At 45.8% G+C, this 18096-nt stretch overlaps 1 protein-coding gene across 1 annotated transcript; it reads left to right on the top strand.

The window, feature by feature from the left end:
- The first annotated feature begins 6550 nt into the window (after window positions 1–6550).
- Window positions 6551–17769, top strand: SCAMP5 (secretory carrier membrane protein 5). Its single transcript, XM_063313961.1, has 7 exons — window positions 6551–6682; window positions 11888–11961; window positions 12187–12315; window positions 14272–14428; window positions 15484–15585; window positions 15882–15999; window positions 17088–17769. The coding sequence occupies exons 2-7, from the start codon at window positions 11955–11957 to the stop codon at window positions 17280–17282; spliced, it is 708 nt and encodes a 235-aa protein (XP_063170031.1). The 5' UTR covers window positions 6551–6682; window positions 11888–11954; the 3' UTR covers window positions 17283–17769.
- The last annotated feature ends 327 nt before the right edge of the window (window positions 17770–18096 follow it).

Raw genomic sequence — 18096 nt, forward strand, 5'->3', positions numbered from 1 at the left:
GCATTTTCACTGTGATTGTAAATACATCGTGGCACATACTATTTCGATACCCTTTGTGTAATTTTAACTGCTTATTTTTAATGCTTTTACTGTGATTGGAGCACGCCCCAATAGAGTCATGTTAGCAATAAATGTTTGCTTGCTTGCTTGCTATGGATTAGGAGGTTCTGTGAGAGCAGCCAATTGTGGCTGATTCAGTAAACCATGATTAAACAAACATAGTTTGGCATGGACTTAGGACTTAGAATACTGAGGGCCACCCTGTATATTCGGCTAACAATATGAAAAATTAACAATGTTAACCAAATGTACAAAAAAAAACCGTGTTAACCTACTATACAAAAATGCACGTTGGAGGGAAGATTAATTTCTGAGATTCAGAGAGAGTAGCTTGCTAAGGCCTTTTCTTTTCTTTTTTTAAATTGATTCTTTTATTGCTTTTTAATTAATAGCAAAAACGAAGCAAAACAAAACACAACGCTAATACAGATGGAGATACATACATTGTTATAAAGAGGAAAAAAAATCGCTTTGCAAAAACGTAGAAAAAGTACAACAACAACAGAACAGTATAATGTGACAGTATAGCAGTAACCAGTTACAATTCTATATATATTTATTGAACAGAAATATTATCAATAAACGTATATATTTCTAATACGTTTGTATAACTATCCTTTTTTTAACCTACTGTAATTTGTATGAGTCCCTTATTTCATTATAGTTATCCCTACAAAGTCTACATCTATAAGGCAATCTGCTCATAGGAGGCAAGTGCAGTCACATCCTCAATCCATTGAGTCGATGGGGCCATACATTTATCTTTCCAGTGCTGCAATATCAGTCTTTTAGCCACACTAGGGACACAGAGAATCCATTTACGTGATCCAGTTGCCAAGTTCCATGTACTAGGCATATAACTCAAAATAATATTATCCTCTACAGCACTGATAAGAGAAAATACTGTTTCTGGATTTCCTTCTACTTGGCCACCACTTTTAGACGACTTGCTTGTGTCAGAAAAAAATGAAGTTTTGATTTTAGGTTTTAATGATTAAATGGTTTGATCTGATAGAAATAATGTTACTAAGGTTTAACTAATTGTAAGAGATTCTATTTGTAAATGTATTCATATCTGTACTGGAGAAGGTCGGAAGTCACCTTCTGTTTCTATTTTCTCTCTGTTTTGCACTTTTATAGTTTATCTTTTTTCTTTAGTTCTGTACTCTAGCTTTTCTATATTCTATATTTTGTATTTTAACTATACTCTGAAAAATAAGAAAGTTCTTTATAAAAAATAATAATATTATCCTCTGATACTAAGGCCTTTTCAATGCATGGAGGAGATGGGATCTGCGAGAGATCTGCTTTGGTTTTTTGACATCTATTGTTGAGGACATCCAACAGTATCATCAGTATTCTGCTGATACCTAGCTGTACATCTCTACCCAGGGCTGTGGGGAGATGCTGTGGATCTTCTACCCCAAGGCCTGGAGGCTATGAAGGTCTGCATGGGAGAGAACAAGATGGGGTTGCTGTTTGTAGAGTAGGGCTCTCTTTTGGTGATGGTGTTATCCCCAGAGAAGACAGGCCCAACCTGTCCAGGAGCTGGTTCATGATCTAGGAGTCCTTCTGGACTCCTGGCTTCTGCTTGAAGAGCAGGTAGAGACCACGGCTGGAAGGCCTTTGCCCGTTGAGACCTTCTGTCACATCCCTGTCTTAGTCACCCTGCTGTTCATCTTGCCCGTAATGGTTATATCTGCTCTATACTTTGCAAGGATGTCTGGGTGGAGGGTGTGTCTGTCTCTCTGGGGGAGGGTGAGCTTTGAAGGGAGACAGCAGGACATTTGGCCAAAGGCAAAGATCCCAGGGGAAGCTCTGTGGATCAGTTAGGAATGCAGTTTGCTGGCCATTCAGTGAGAGCTGCTTGGAGCCCTTTGAATTTGGGAGTGGGCTGGGAAGCAAACTCCCCAAGCACTGAAGCGGGGAAGCCGAGTGGGAAACACTTAAAGGCCCCTCCCCACTTTGCTTCTACAACTGTGCCTTCTGCACAATTGCTTTCCATGAATTGGAGCAGCTCATCTGGGGAAACGTTGCATCATCTTTGGCTCCATCTGGACTGGGTGCTGCAGGCACAATCATCAATTGCAACCCACAGCAGCAGGAATGATCCAGCCTTCATTAGGAGAGAGCTGACAGCAGTGTATCATGGCTGAGGATGGTTTTAAAGAACGGTTTTAATTCTCTGGGGTGCTTTGTTTTCATGGCTGTAGTTTTGTGTCTGTATCTTCTACCCTTTTCTTTCTTTTTCAACTCACATTCGCTGGCTGGATTGTCCTGCTTGGATGGAAAAGTGGTGTCCAAAATCAAATTGATGGTGGTAGTGAAACAGACTGATGGTTCTCCAGCCTCTTCTAGCATAAGCAAGATGGTCAGAAGTTTCTCCTTTGGATTCTAATTAACCATGGTTTAATTCTATTTCCAAACCCTAGTAAAGGTAAAGGTTTCCCTTGACGTAAAGTCCAGTCGTGTCCGACTCTAGGGGGCGGTGCTCATCTCCGTTTCTAAGCCTTGGAGCCGGCGTTGTCATAGACACTTCCGGGTCATGTGGCCAGCATGACGACTCGGAACGCCGTTACCTTCCCGCCGAAGCGGTACCTATTGATCTACTCACATTTGCATGTTTTCGAACTGCTAGGTGAGCAGGAGCTGGGACGAGCAACGGGAGCTCACCCCGCCGCGCGGTTTCGAACCGCCGACCTTCCGATCGGCAGCTCAGCGGTCTAAACGCTTATTAATTTTAACAATGGGTGAAATAAGCTGGCAGCAGCAACAGAAGTCCCAAGGCTAGCTTCTTAGAACTGGAAAAATCAGGCTGGATATAGATAGAGAGAGAGAGAGATCTGTTGTGAGCCACCCAGAGTCCCTTAGATGAGATGGGTGCCAAGCCAAGCCAAGCCAAGCCAAGCCAAGCCAAGCCAAGCCAAGCCAAGCCCAGCCAAGCCCAGCCAAGCCCAAGCCCAAGCCCAAGCCCAAGCCCAAGCCCAAGCCCAAGCCCAAGCCCAAGCCCAAGCCCAAGCCCAAGCCCAAGCCAAGCTCTCTTCTTCCCCTGAATGGTTGATTTTTATATTGGATATGTTGATTCTATGTGTTCTTGTATTGAATTTCAATCATTGTGTTTATTGATTGACTTGATTATACCCCAATTTCCCTCCAGGTATTCAAGGTAGTATACATAGCTCTCTCTTCTAATTTTTTTCCCTGCAACAACAATCCTGTGAAGTAGGCTTTTTATTTCTTCTGCAGACATTTCTCCTGGCCCACAAGCCTTATCCTAGGCTAGAGAATCTGAAAATAATTAACCTGGTTGTGAATGAAATACCTCTGCTTTTCTTAAGGAAGTCCAGATACAAGAGAAATGCCCTTTCCATAGTCACTACTCATTATGACCTGGAAGAAAGTTCCTGGTTCTTTTTATTTCTTTAAACTATTTTAAATTTGCTTGTACTCTGCCTTGAGTAAGTAATGCAGAGTAACAAAATGAACGTAGAAAGGGAAGTGTGCCATCTAATGGTCACAACAAGGTCTTCCCTTAACACTCACCGTCCCTTAGTGATTTCACTCGATTTAACCCAATGTTGCAGGTTTTCTTGGTTTCCTTAAAAGCAGGGACTTTTCCTGGTTCCCTATATACTGTAGTTTGTTGAATATGGCACAGTGATTCATTGGTGCATGGCCAACGGTTTGCAAGTCACATCTGCTGAATTTACACTTTACACCAAAACCAAAAAACACATAATGGTTTTGTACAGTGGATTACCAGCCTCATTTTCATTTTGCTCAATGAAGAATTTAGCATAGCTTCAATGCCAATACATTCCTGGTCAAATCTGATGGACAGTTTGATTTGGATAGCTCTTACCAGGACCCAGTTATGAACATCAGTACATCAACTGTGCACATTTTGTTCTGTAAGCATATTAGGCACCTTGTTTCACCCAGGTTTCCAGTATTTGCAGAAACCAGGTGTGTGCAAAGAAATAAAAGCATCACATTGCAAATCTGGAAGGATATTTGATAGGAAAGAAGAAATTTCAGAAAGTTGATGCAGCCAGTGAGAAAGAAAGAAGCACAAATTACATGTTGCCACTTCAAAGAGGGTCTAGAGAAAAAGGGAGGCAGAAGTAGAGGAGTTTTGTGGAGATACAGGTAGTCCTCGCTTAACAACCATTTGTTTAGTGATGGTTTGGCCTTATGACGGAGCTGAAAAAAATCAACTTACGACCAGTCCTCACACAACTGCTGCAGCATCCCCACGGCCATGTGATCACGATTTGGGCGCTTGGCAACCAGTTCACATTTATTACCATTGCAGCATCCCATGGTCACATGATTGCCATTTTTGACCTTCCTGGCTGGTTTCTGGCAAGCAAAACCAATGGAGAACTGAGTGATTCACTTAACAACCACATGGTTTGCTTAATGCCTGCAACGATTCACTTAACTGCCACTGCAAAATAGGTTGTAAAATTGGGTCAGATTCACTTAATGACCACTTCCATTAGCAACCGAAATTCTGGTCCCAATTGTGGTCATTAAGTGAGGACTTTAAGAAAGGTGAGCCTTCCTAATTGGACAAGAACCTGGAAAGAAAGTGGAAAGTCTTCAAACCAAGACATTTAAGGAGTCATAGCAAGAAAGAACAACAGTTCTGAGTGACTTTCCTGATTGTGATAGAGATGCCTCCTTCCTCCTGGACTATTTATTAGGAATTCAGCTAAGCAGTTAGGCTGAATTAAAGCTTGAGACAGAATTATATGGGGATAAAATAAAGGCCTTGTTGACATTTTGGAAGCAAAAAGAAAACAAAGCCAAGCTGGCTTGTGTGCTTGAGATAACCTACCCTCAATTCTACTGAAGAGAGGGTTGAGGCACTTGGATATTTTACCATTGTTGCAAGGCCTTCTATAACATGCTTGGATACAGTAGACTCTCAGTTAACCTGAACTCAAGCAACTGGCACCCTCAAGCAACCAGAAAATGAAAACCAGCACTCTCAAGCAACTGGCAAAATAATCTGTCTCTCTGCTGCCATCTAGTGGGTATTAGGGTTTAATAGTAACTCTCAAGCAGCCAGAAACTACATTTATCCGGCATCTACCAATCCCCATGGGTGCCAGTTAACTGAGAGTCTACTGTACAATGTGTGTATGGATGACACGATTTTGGAAGGCATTCTTAAAACAGAGGAAGGAACCGGGTATTGCTGAACTCCAGGCCACATCAGTTGCAGCAAGCAGGGCCAAGGGTTAGGATTAATGCAACAACATTTGGAGGGTTGCCAGTCTCTGCCCCTGCCTTATGGCTCATCCTGATATCTTACACAATAGTTCCATTTGCACAATATGCTAAACCACAAACCAATCCAATGCCATCCAAGGGAATCAGAATGACCACTTCCATCCAGGATTGGACCCATGCAGGCCAGGAATTCAGAGGACTGCAGCTTCTCCCCCATCCAGTAAGCGCTGGGGAAGGCTGAAAGATGATTACTGATATCATTACTAGTGTGTATATGTGCCGCCCTCAAGTGTTGACTCATGGTGACTGCCTGGACTAGTCCCTGTAGTTATTTTGGCAAGGTTTTGTTGGAAGTGGCTTGCCATTGCCTCCTTCCCAGGGCTGAGAGGGAGGGACTGGCCCAAGGTCACCCAGCTGGCTTTGTGCCTCAGGCCGGACTAGAACTCACAGTCTCCTGATGTAAAGGTATGTGGGAAAGACCTTGGGAGACTGGACGATTACTGCCAAGGAAAAAGCCAGGTAAGAGACAGCATAGTCTGCAACTGGATAGTGGGTGGGGCAAGAGGCTCAGAAGGGACCCTCCCTAGTTTCCTGGGCTGTAAAGGGAATTCAGGGTGGGATGGGGAATTGTACTTTCAGACTTGCAAGACTGATGTCGGCCTCTCTGGGTAAACCAGATAGGAATCCCAGCCAGATGAGCTAATTCCACTTCATTGTAAAGCTACATTGACAGAACCTTGCAAGGATCAAAGTACAATTCCCCCCTCCCCGTCTCATTTACAGCCTGAGAAACTAGGGAGGGTCTCTTCTGAGCCTCTTGCCCCGCCCACTATCCTCTTGCAGGCTATGCTGTCTCTTATCTGCCCCTTCCCTTGGCAGCATCTCTTTGCCTAGTCTCCCAAAGTCTTTCCTGCATACCATTACCTCTGATTTCTAGCCTGGTACCTTACCCATTGCACCAAACTGGCTCTCATTATTCCTAGCATGGCTTATTTGTTTATTCAAGCCTTGGGTTGCCCCAAAACTCTTGGGTGTCTTGGCTGAAATGGACAACTTAGTCCCCTCCACTTTCTAGCTGAAGACCCCCCCAGCCTGCGTGTTGTTGTTGTCATTCGAAATCCAGTAAACAAAGGCACAAGCTCCGCCCCCTCCTCTGGCAGGCCACTCCCCTTCGAGCCTCCCCCGCGCGCCAGGACCTTGGACAGCGGCGACAGCTTCTCTCCGCTCCGCCTCGCTCGCCCTACGGAGACACCCGCCCGCCGGCGCGGGGAAGGACGGCCTGCGGAGCCTCGCGAGAGCTGAGGCGCTGCAGCAGCGGGAGGCGCCGGCCGGCGGGCGGGCGCTGCGGGCCGGGATCCAGGGGCAGGAGCGGCGATCGGGGGTGAGTCTGGGGGCCGCGGGGGGACGGTGTTGGGCCCCCCGTTGCAGGGAAGACCTGCCCTCCTGCGCATCGCAGAGGAGAGGGGGACGCGGCTGGGAGGGGGGGGGATGAGGGGGATTGCGGGGCGGTTGGCGGGGGGGCCTGTCAGCCTTTGCAAGCGAGGCCACCGGAAAGGGTCCTTCCTCATGCCCCCCCTCCTCCCGCCAGCAGGAACGATCCAGCGGATCGGCAGATCGCTCCTCTTCCCTAGGATGACTCCCCGCTTCTCCTTCCTCCCCAGCCGCAAATAGTTGCCAACGTCTGTGGTAGAGCCTCCCTCCTCCTTCCTCCCCCACCCCGGCAATTCTCAGCCGTGATAGGATCTAAGAGGAGTCATTCAGAGGCCAGAAGCTGCAGAGGCTAGCAAGCAAAAGATTTGGCTAGGGGGATTACTGGAAAATCCCTTTCCTCTCCCTTCTCCGCAATTTTCCTCGCTGGAGCGCGCAAAGGTGCTGAAACCGAAAGGGTAGAGGCACGCTTCTCGCTAAAGCTCCCTCGACGTTAACCGTGCTTGGCTGGACAAGACATAAGCACCCTGTGGCTTTGCGATTCCCAGCTGGAAGCCCTGGTTTCACGCCTGGTGCTTACAAACCAACCCATGACGGGTCAGTAAAATGTGTGAACCCCGCCAGTAGGCGCCGGACGGGCTCCACTGATGGCTGGGACTTGCCTGGCATTTCCAAAGCATCACTCTGAAACAGTGACGTGTTTGTCACCCACATCCAGGAAGCTCAGCACAGATGTGTTTTGGTTACGTGTGTATTTAAATTTAGAGGGCTGGTGAAAAGGTCCTTCTCAAATATAAGACGGGGCGTGAGAAAACGTGCTGCAGGTTTTCAGTGCAAAGATTCTCAAGGTAGACGTCCCCCTGAGCCTGCCTTCAAAGCAGTGTGCAGAAGATTGTTGTCCGGATGAGTCCAATGCCATGAACTTTCTCGAGCAATATTGTGTTTGGAGGTTGTTGCATAAACCGCCCATGGCTCAGTTCATACCTGATCCTAATTTAACCAGGGTTTGTTAAATAAGCCATAGTATGCTGGCCTATGACTGTAATAAAGATTTGATTTGAAATCAGGCATAGTTTAACTGCGAAGCCATAAACTGCACTGGCTGGGCTCACACATTGCTCTAAGCCAGTGTTTCTCAAACTTGTCAACTGTAAGAGGTGTGGACTTCAACTCCCAGAATTCCCCAGCCAGCTTGAAGTTGAAGTCCCCAGCCAGTTGAAGTCCACACCTCTTAAAGTTGCCAAGTTTGAGAAACCCTGCTCCAAGCCAAAACGGGAATGATGAAATGTGCATTGTGATGTCATAACGCAAGCTCCGCCTTTTACCTGTATGATGTCACTATGTGCATATAGAAGGGGCGGAGTTTTGTCCATTGTCCTCTCTGCTGCTGCTGTGGATACTGGGTGAGAAAGAAAGATGTCTTCTGCAAGAATCGTGGTGGTGTTCTTTGAGCTGGAAGTGACAAGGCTGTTCTTGCATATAACATGAGAACAAAGAAAGATACCTCAGGCTTTGCAGGTCATTGTCTTTGATGCTGGACTAGGAGTGAGAGATTGCAGCTATCACAGAATTCACATTGCCTGTCTCTTAATCCTAATCTCCTCTTTGTGCAACCCTTGCAAAGTTCTAATTTCAACTGATTGTTTCATCAAAGCACTAACGCTTGGGTCCTCATGTCGTGCAACAGTAACCGTAACATAGTTTTCATGGTGTTTTGGGTTTAGTGTGTTGTGTGAACCCAGTCAGTTGTGGCTTAGTCATCAAACTGCAGCCTAGCATGATGCATGGGTTGGTTAAAACCTGGCTAAACCTTGCATGCGTAGATATCCAGTGCAAGCTACAATGATATCGTATGCACCGTATCATCATCGTGCAAAGGAATTAGTTGGTTCTTGGTGCAACAGTATTATAATGCACAGGATGCCATTGGGGCTTCCACCTGATCCCTGTGCTACCACCATGGCTGACAGTGACGCTGGAGGTTGGTTCATAGACACCAACTCTATTGATTCTTTTCCCTTGGAGAAAGTTGGAGCAGGATCATCTTGGGCAAGTTCACTCAAGTCTCTTTGACCATCTCCTGAGGCTTCAGACACCTGTTGCTGAACACACTGGCTTCAGGAGAAGTAAAAAAAAAAGATTTTGCAATGTAGGAAAGAGGGGCTTAGCATCTGACTCTCTTGAAATAACCTACTTCTGATTTGTGCTGACCATCTTACTCTTTAATCCACAGGCAGGATAAGCAGCCCTTGCCAGAAGACCAGAATAGCTTTACTAAGAGTCCTATCTCAGTTCCTCCTAGTTACAAGTCATGGTTCCATTTTAGTTTTCTTATGCAAGACCCCCCAAATCCACATTTAAAGCCATGGCAGGCAAGTGATAGAGAATCTGCCCTTCTCTAAGAGTTGTGTTCCATTTTTACCAGATGGGCTGTGTCTACCCTCAGGCCAATGGGGGTTCCTGGAGTTGTGGCTCAACATAGTCTGGGTGGCCACCGGCTCCCCCTGATTCAGAGTCATTGTGATTTTGATTGATTTCTGATAGGCCAAGCCAATTTCTGCATCTGTAAGATGTAAGATGCAGAAATTGGCTTGGCCTATCAGAAGTGGAAGAGTAGGCAGGTCAGGGAACTGTTTATTTCCTAGTTTGTTTCCTCCAACATCATATATGTTGGCTTAGAAAGATAAACAGATGGACAGATAAACAGGCAGATGGAGGTAGATAGAGAGATGGATGGACAGATGGACAGACATATAGAGACAGACAGATATAGATAGACATATAAATATAGATAGATAGACAGACATAGACAAACAGACATATAGAGATAGATAGATAGATAGATAGATAGATAGATAGATAGATAGATAGATAGATAGATAGATAGAGCCAGCCAGCCAGCCAGCCAGCCAGCCAGCCAGCCAGCCAGCCAGCCAGCCAACAAGACATACAGATACATAGAAATAGAGATAATAGGTGGACACAGACAGACAGACAGGCATAGATACATAGAGATAGATACATAGATAAACATACTGTACATAGATACACAGAGATAGATAGACAGACATAGATACATAGAGATAGATAAACAGACAGACAGACAGACAGACATAGGTGCATACAGAGAAGATAAGATAGATAGTGAAGGATTTCCAGAACCCGCGGTGCCAAATGCAGCCCCCACTTTTTTGTAGCTCCTGAAAGTGGAAAAAGCGGTGACACGGTTTCCTGCCACCTTGAAGCAGAAAATACCCAAAAATGTTAGCCTGAATTCTAAGACAAGCTTGGCAATTTAAAAATGATAAAAATAAAAATATCATTTCCTCCCCCTCTAAACACCTTTGGGTAGAATCCTAGAAAATCCAGGTGGCATCCATTTACATAATTGTGCGGCTCCAGCATCCCAGAAAAAGATTAAAAATGGCCTCTCAGCTATCAAAAGGTTGCCCTCCTCCTGTTGTGAGGACCCTGGAACAGGAGACAAAGGGGTATTGTTTTACTTAGGTATTCCTCTCTTTGAAAGCATCCTCCCTTAGAAGAGTTATCTGATCCAGGATAGCCCTCAGCCATCCTTGGCTAACCTCCAGAGCAGAGCTTCACAACCAGGGTTCCATGGCACCCTAGGATCCCTAGGGGTTCCCTGGGAGTTCACGATTTATTTAAAAAGATATTTCAAATTCAGGCAACTTCACATTAAAGAAATAAGTTTCATTCTTTGTTTTCAGTTTAAGAACACTGTTAATACAGGCCTATATATGAAACAAATATAATAATTTTGTAACTTCTGCCCCATATTTGAGTCTGAATGTGCAGGGGTTCCCCGAGCCCTGAAAAAATATTTCAAGGGTTCCTCCAGGGTCAAAAAGGCTGCTCCAGAATCTCCAAGTATCAACCAGCCCTGTTTCAACCAGGAGAGATGGGCGGTGAATAAATGTATAAAATAAACAAACAAACAAACAACCTGAAAGTTGTTTTCAATATCTTTCTATCTCCATCTCCATCTCTCCATCTCCATCTATCTCTCTGTATAATATTTTAAACAGATAAAAGATAAACATAAAAAAGAAAACGAAGAAAGAACGAAAAGAAAAAGTGCAGTAAATAAGAAAAGAAAAAGAAAAGAAATATTTAAAGAAACGGCTTCTGATCTTCCCTACAGCAGTTACAAACCAACATATTGTCAGTCCTCCCCCATCAAGGTTACATCACATAATCCACTTCTTCCCATAGTCAGCCCTTTTCAGTCAGCAGATTCAGAAACCATTGCCATTTTTATCCATTTCCAGCAAAAAAGTTTTCATTCAAATATTTTTTAAATAAAAAAAATCAAAGGAACTTTGACCTTTAGCTGACCTATGTCAAGTTTAAAGAATAAAAACTGGAGGAAGGCACACCAGGGCCTTGACAGTTGCCAATCTGCATTTTTGCTTGGTGGGCTGGGCTGATCTGTGTTTCTACTTAAATTAATTGTTTCCAAAATTTCATCTGCACATCTATATGAGAAGATGTTCAGGTTGGGCCAGTCAGTATCCTCTTTTGTCCTGTCTTTCCGTGGCATGTTTCTTTGTGGCGTTGTTTAGGAAGCTGGGCAAGACTATTTACTGGATTCATTCATCAAACCAAGCCACAATTTGTTCAACCAAGGCTTCCTGAATAAGCCGTCGTTGGCAGGGCTCATACAGCAGGTTGTCATAAACCAGGGTGCATTCCCAAATAGCTTTGTTCACCCAAGATACAAAGTTAAATCTAGGACAGGCTACACTGTGGCTGAGGGTGATGTGGCAACCCAACCCAGATATGTGAGTAACATCTTCATATGTGGTATGTGGGAAAGACCTTGGGAGACTGGGTGAAGAGATGCTGCCAAGGAATGGTCAGATAAGAGACGGCACAGCCCACAGCTGCATAATGGGAAGAGAAAGAGGCTCAGAAGGGACCCTGCCTAATTTCTTGGGGTGTAAAGGAGACAAGGGGAGAATTGTACTTTCAGACCTGCAAGATTCTGTTAATGTAGCTTTACAGTAAAGTAGAATTCGCCCATCTGGTCGTGTTTCCTGTCTGGTCCACCTGAGTCTTCCAAAGTGCAAACAAATCTAACACCCTCTAGTGACTCAATGTTATAATGACACTATCCACCCATTTGTTCCTAGCTCAGCTTTCGTGGGGACGTGAGATCAATTCTTCTGTCCAGCTACCCAATAAACAAAAGACAGGGAAACACCATGGGAGGTAAGTGGATGAAGATTTTCTGGTAATTTAAACCTTGTGCAAAGGATTGGTGCTTTGAGCAAAATTTGGGAACATCAAGACTTTGACCCGAGCAGTAACTTTGCATGTAGCATATAAAATGGTTTTTTCTCATTCTAGATAAGTGCTCAGGATTCACTTTTGCTTTTCAGTTTGGGAAAGGAGAACACCCCCAACCCAAAACGACTTTTTGCTTTTTTTTTACAGAAAGAGTGAACAATTTCCCCCCTCTCCCCCGATTCATCCCTCTGAAGCCATGTTTTTACCAGGATTTTGAGGAGGAAATTCCACCCCTTCACAGAACCACGGTCAAACGTCTTTACTACCTCTGGATGTGTGAGTTAGGGGCCTGCGGGTGGAAGGGGCAATAAACTAACCAGACAAGCTGTAGAAAAATATAATGTTATTATAACTACAGGTAGTCCTCGCCTAATGACTGTTTGTTTAACAATGGTCTGAAGTTATGATGGCCTCGGAAAAAGTGCTTTATGGCCTGTACTCATACATATGACTGTCGCAAAACGTCACACCACCCTGTTGTCACGTGATCCTGGTTTGTGACCTTTTTTGCCAGTTTCTGGCAAAAAACGTCTGTTGGGGAAGCTGGATTTGCTTAATGACCGTGGTGATTCACTTAATGACCATTGTAAATATGGTTGCAAAATTGGGTCTGGTCACGTGACTGCACCGCTTAACAACCAGTTTTCTGGTCCCCATTGTGGTTGTTAAGTGAGGAGTACCTGTAAAACTATTATTTTTCTGTGACAAAATTCCCTCTTATATACATAAGGCAACACTAACAACAACCCTGAAATAATCTTCCATTTGGTGTCATTTCTAAAAACTTGTTGCTCTTATCTGTCAATGTGCACTTGGAAGATGAACGCATTTCAGCTGGAGGCTAACCCCTTTTCATCTGTATCTGAATCCTGCCTTTACCAAACCAGTAACAGGCACAATCCCCGCTGCCTTGCCCAACCTGGTGCGCTACCAATGTGTAGAACTACAGCTCCCATCATGCCGTGCATCTTGGCGGAAACTGTTCCATGCCTGTTCCATGTTCAACCCCTCCACTTTTTAGTGGCTGATCCTGTGACTTTTGTGAGCAAAATTCTCTGGGCAGAACAGGGTCCAACAGATCATCCAGGCATTGGATGACCTCACAGGTTTGGAGGGAAATGATATAGAGGGCGTCCTCAACTTACAACACAATTTCCATTGTCGTTGTATGTTGAGTCACCATGTGACCAGACCCAATTTTATGACTATTTTTACAGTGGTCATTAAGCAAATCATGGGTTGTTAAGCGAATCACTGTGGTCATTTAGTGAATCCAGCTTCCCCAATGGGCATTTTTTTACCTGAAAACAGCAAAGAAGTCACAAAATGTGATCACGTGACTGCGGGATGCCGCCACCATCGTAAATGCGAGCCAGTTGCCAAGTGCCCAAAATGCGATCATGTGGCTGTGGGGGGTGGTGCAATGTTTTGTGATGCTCGGAAGTGCTTTACAGGCCCTAAAGCACCCATTCTGAGGCCGTTGTAACTTTGGATCGTTGTTAAACGAACGGTGGTAAGTCAAGGACTACCTGTGATCTGAAAGGTGATCTTAAGTACTACTAGTTACAGATCTTACAGATTAAAGTTATGTGAGGGGCAGCAGGTAGGGGAGGCATTTGCTAATCCCCCCGCCCCCATGTTCCTGCTTTTCTGCAAGCCATCACATCCCTGACGGTGTACCGTTAATCCCACTTCAGAATCAAGTCCCCCAAATCCCCCAAAGCCCAAATACATATGAATTCTCTTTCATATCTAGATCCACTAAGCCCTCTCAGTGGCACAGGGCTGCCTGGGGTTCAGTTAGAGCCATGTTTCTCAACCCTGGCAGCCTGCAGATGCGTGGACATCAACTCCCAGAATTCCCCAGCCAGCATGGGAAGTTGAAGCCCCCTCCCAGAATTCCCCAGCCAACTTCTGGGAGTTGACGTCCACGCATCTTCAGGCTGCCAAGGCTGAGAAACCCTGAATCAGAGGTTGCATTTAGAACTGCATCTTGCTTTCTCCACCCCATTTCATTGCTTCTCTCTCTTCTTTTGACCTCTCAACCAACGAGTTTCCCGCAAAGCCGCTTGGGACGTGTAGCTTGGAAACTGGGATTGGCCCTTCACCTAGTTTCTGAGCTGGGGCCTTTCTAGGACCTTCGGCCTTCTCTGTGTGATCTGCTACTTTGCTCCTTCTCTCTCTTTCTCCCTGTCTCTCTCTCTTGGTCTCTATGTATAAATGTGTTTGCAGTGAATAGCATCGCCTTGGCGGTCAATCTGATCGGTTGCCTCGCGTGGATGATCGGAGGTGGTGGAGCGGTTAACTTTGGACTGGCAATTCTTTGGCTTATTCTCTTTACGCCCTGCTCCTATGTCTGCTGGTTTAGACCCATTTACAAAGCATTCAAGTAAGTGGTAGGGCGGGGTCTTGCCTTACATTCCTCTCTCCTCCTTCTGCAATGACCGGCAGCTGCTCATCAGAACCTCCTCCTTGCAGCCACTCCTCGTTTAGTGACTACCTCAGTTAGTGACCGTTCACAAATATGGTGGTAATAAACAGTAATAAAAAAATCATTTTCCGACCAATGCGTGCATTTACATCCAAATTTCCTGGAAGAAAACTGAATTTTTAATCTCTTATTTCATCTTCAGCACTTACTGAGTCTTCATGGCCGATGTCATGAGTACTGATGGCGAGCAGGAGGGGGCCTCGATCCAGGGTGGAAAACACATGTGTAGTACTGAGGAATTAAGCAGCCATTCAAAGAGACACAGATCAGACCAGCCTTAGCTTTTGGGGTTTATCTGTCTGGGTTTTTCCCACACTTCTTCAGTTTGTTAGGATTCTGTTTTATGTAGCAGTAATAAACACTAGAGACCTACTCCTCGTCTCAGCGTGATTTCTGACTGTTAGGGCAGCCTGTCTGCTAAGCAGTGGAAGGGCCAAGGGGCAGCATTGCTGGACTGCGCACAGGGCATCGGTTGGCCTTAATCCAGCCCTGGTTGGTCTCCTGGAGGAGGGAGTTAGATCAAGCAGAATTGCAACATGGTCTCCGTGAGACATTTCTGCTTCTGGAGGGCTGATCTCAGCCTTCCCAGATAGAGCAGACAGGAAACACGACCAGATGAGCAAATTCTACTTTATTGCAAGGCTACATTGAGAGAATCTTGCAAGCCTGAAAGTACAATTCTCCCCCCGTCTCCTTTACAGCCCGAGAAATTCGGGAGGGTCCCTCCTGAGCCTCCTGCCCCTCCCATTATCCAGCAGTGGGCTCAGCTGTCTCTTACCTGACTGTTCCCTAGGCAGCATCTCTCGGCCCAGTCTCCCAAGGTCCTTCCCACGTGCCAGTACCGCTGGCTCTTGAAATTCCAGTGAAGAGCCTGGACTCACTTTTTTTCTCTTGGCAGTGCCCGTCCTTGTCACCGGAAAGGCAGTGCAGAGAGTCCCTTTTTTTCCCCGCAGGACAGACAGCTCCTTCAGTTTCATGGCGTTCTTCTTCACCTTCATGGCACAGCTTGTGATCAGCATCATTCAAGCAGTCGGCATCCCCGGCTGGGGAGTCTGGTAAGTGGGACGCTGCCGCCTGCTGAAAGACATTGCTATCAGTTCATGGTTTTGCTCCCTTCAGCTTCCCAGACCGGCGTTTTTCGTCACTTGCGGGAGCTTAGTTCCCAGAACTAGCAACTGGGGTCAAGGAGCGTCTTTTCCTTCACCTGCTTCAAACTGAAGATTTGCATCATTTTGCTAGGACCCTTAGCATCACGGGGTTAAACAGATCTGGACAGAATAAGTAGCTCTTGAGTCATGGCGAGAATACCCCAAATTTCTCTAAAAAGTGTTTTTCTCTTGTTTTCCTACAGTGGCTGGATTGCAGCAATCTCTTTCTTTGGGACCAATGTGGGCTCAGCTGTCGTGATGCTAATTCCCACCATTCTCTTCACAGCCATGTCTGTGCTCTCCTTCATTGCTCTCAGTATGGTAAGAGAACTGATTTATGCATTGAAAACCTTTATACACTCATCTTTTTGAAGTAGTGTGCCGATTCATAAGAAAGAGAACCCTTGCCTTGGGTTTACCAACTCAAGAGGCAGAGCATGAAAGGAAGGAAGGTTTGGAGGGAAGAGGAAAACTGGGTCTCCCTGTTCCTAATCCACGATGCCCTGTTAGCTACAGCGCTGCATTGGCTCATTTTTAAAAGCTGAGAAAAATGCCTTCCTAGCTTGGTAGTAACCAAATGCTGTGTCTTAAGGTTATTCATGAAACAGGACACACAGTATCTTTAAAATAGCCTCCCCATCCATTCTTGTTGGGATTTCAACTCTGAGATTCCCACCGGCCTGGCCAAGACGCTGGAGGATTTTTTAAATGATGTATTTCATAAACCACCGTCCTGTAATTTGCATACCATTTGCAAATGTTATGCACATTAATTGCTGTTCAGCATCATTTATTCATTGGTTATTGAAGATCAGGACAATTTACATCAGGGGAGGAGAAAATACGACATATAAACAACACAACAACAATACATTGAAAATCCATTTTTCTTTTAAAAATCAAACATTAAAATAAATAGACAGTTAAATTAACAATGAAAAGCTTGAAAGGAGAGATCTGTTTTTACCAACCCCCCAAATATAGAGAAAGCGGATCCCTAGGAAATGGATTTAGCCATAGGAAATGCCATTGGATCCCTAGGAAATGCATTTAACACTATCGGAGATCCAGGAGGAGATCCTTTGGTGTAGCTGTTTGCTCAGGAAGGGGATCTGCTGTTTTAGAACTTCTAATTTTTTGTCCTGTCGTTTGGTTATTGGCCTGTGCACTTTGAAACCCATGTGCTTGGGGTTTAAATTTTCCAAGCTGCCCTGCAAAGCTTCCTGTTTCGAGCAGCAGGACAGAAAACCATTCAAAAATCCCCCAATGCGGCTCTGCTAGAAAGCGGATGCCGTTTTAGGGGGCAACCCAGCCGGAGGTTGATTAGCCTTGCCCTGCAGAGCCAGCCCAAACAATCAGGGGGCCTGTCGACTCCTGGATCTTCCCCTTCTTCTTTTCTTCCCATGCAGGTGCACAAATTTTATCGAGGAAGCGGCGGGAGTTTCAGCAAAGCCCAGGAGGAGTGGACCACCGGCGCCTGGAAAAACCCGCATGTACAACAGGCAGCTCAAAATGTGGCCGTCGGCGCTGCTCACAATGCCATGATGCCGCACGAAACGCAGTATTCAGCCACCCCTAACTATAACTACCCCAATGACATGTGAGGCGTGAGGACCCCCGTCAGGTGTGAACCCCAGGAGGTGTTGGCTTTAGGTGGGCGAAAGAATGAAAGAAGGCGTGTGGGTGCGGGCGCGGGTGTGTTCTGCAGGCATCCGAGGATGAATTCCGCCATCCAGTTGGGGGGGGGGAGGAGAAAAGGTGGTGGGAGGGTGACTCCTATGAGAAAATCTCTGATTTTGATTCTTCTTCCCGCCCATGGGGCTGTTCCTGGGTCCCCGTCCTCGGACCCTGTGGCGACTCCTCTCTCCTCCTCCTCCGAAGGAGCGTGTTGCCCTGCAGGACAGTTGTGTTGTCCTGTGGTGCCTGTATGTGTGTGTGCTAATTTCTCCTTTTTTTGTGAAACTGTGTATGGTGGTGTTTTTTGACATTTCTCGTGGTGATCATGATCTTTCTAGCCGCATCGGAGCATCCAAGGGCCAACGGGGAAGCGGCCTTCGCCTCTCCGAGAGGGAAGCCTTGGGCATTTCACTGGTTCTCCCATTCTCCCTGCTGTGTAGTGGGTTGCTGGCTTCCTAACCCTTCGCTCCTGGTCCTTCTCTCTCTTGAAGCTGTGGCTTCAACTCAGCTCCATTCTTGCCAGGCTTTTCTTCTGTCATCAAAGGATACAGTTTAGTTCGATGTCCCCTTGACCACGAAAAACCCAGGCGCTCTCTTGATAGGCAGGGAGACCGAATTCAACCCGCGGCTTCCAGATATCCAGGAGGGACCAACGCCACAAAGCTCTTCCTCTTTTGCATTGCAGCAGGCCTCCAAGCTCAAACGGAATTCATCGTCAAGTTGATTGGAACAGTCGTTCAG

The sequence above is a fragment of the Candoia aspera genome, chromosome 13 (genome assembly GCF_035149785.1).
Source record: "Candoia aspera isolate rCanAsp1 chromosome 13, rCanAsp1.hap2, whole genome shotgun sequence".
Lineage (NCBI taxonomy): Eukaryota > Metazoa > Chordata > Lepidosauria > Squamata > Boidae > Candoia > Candoia aspera.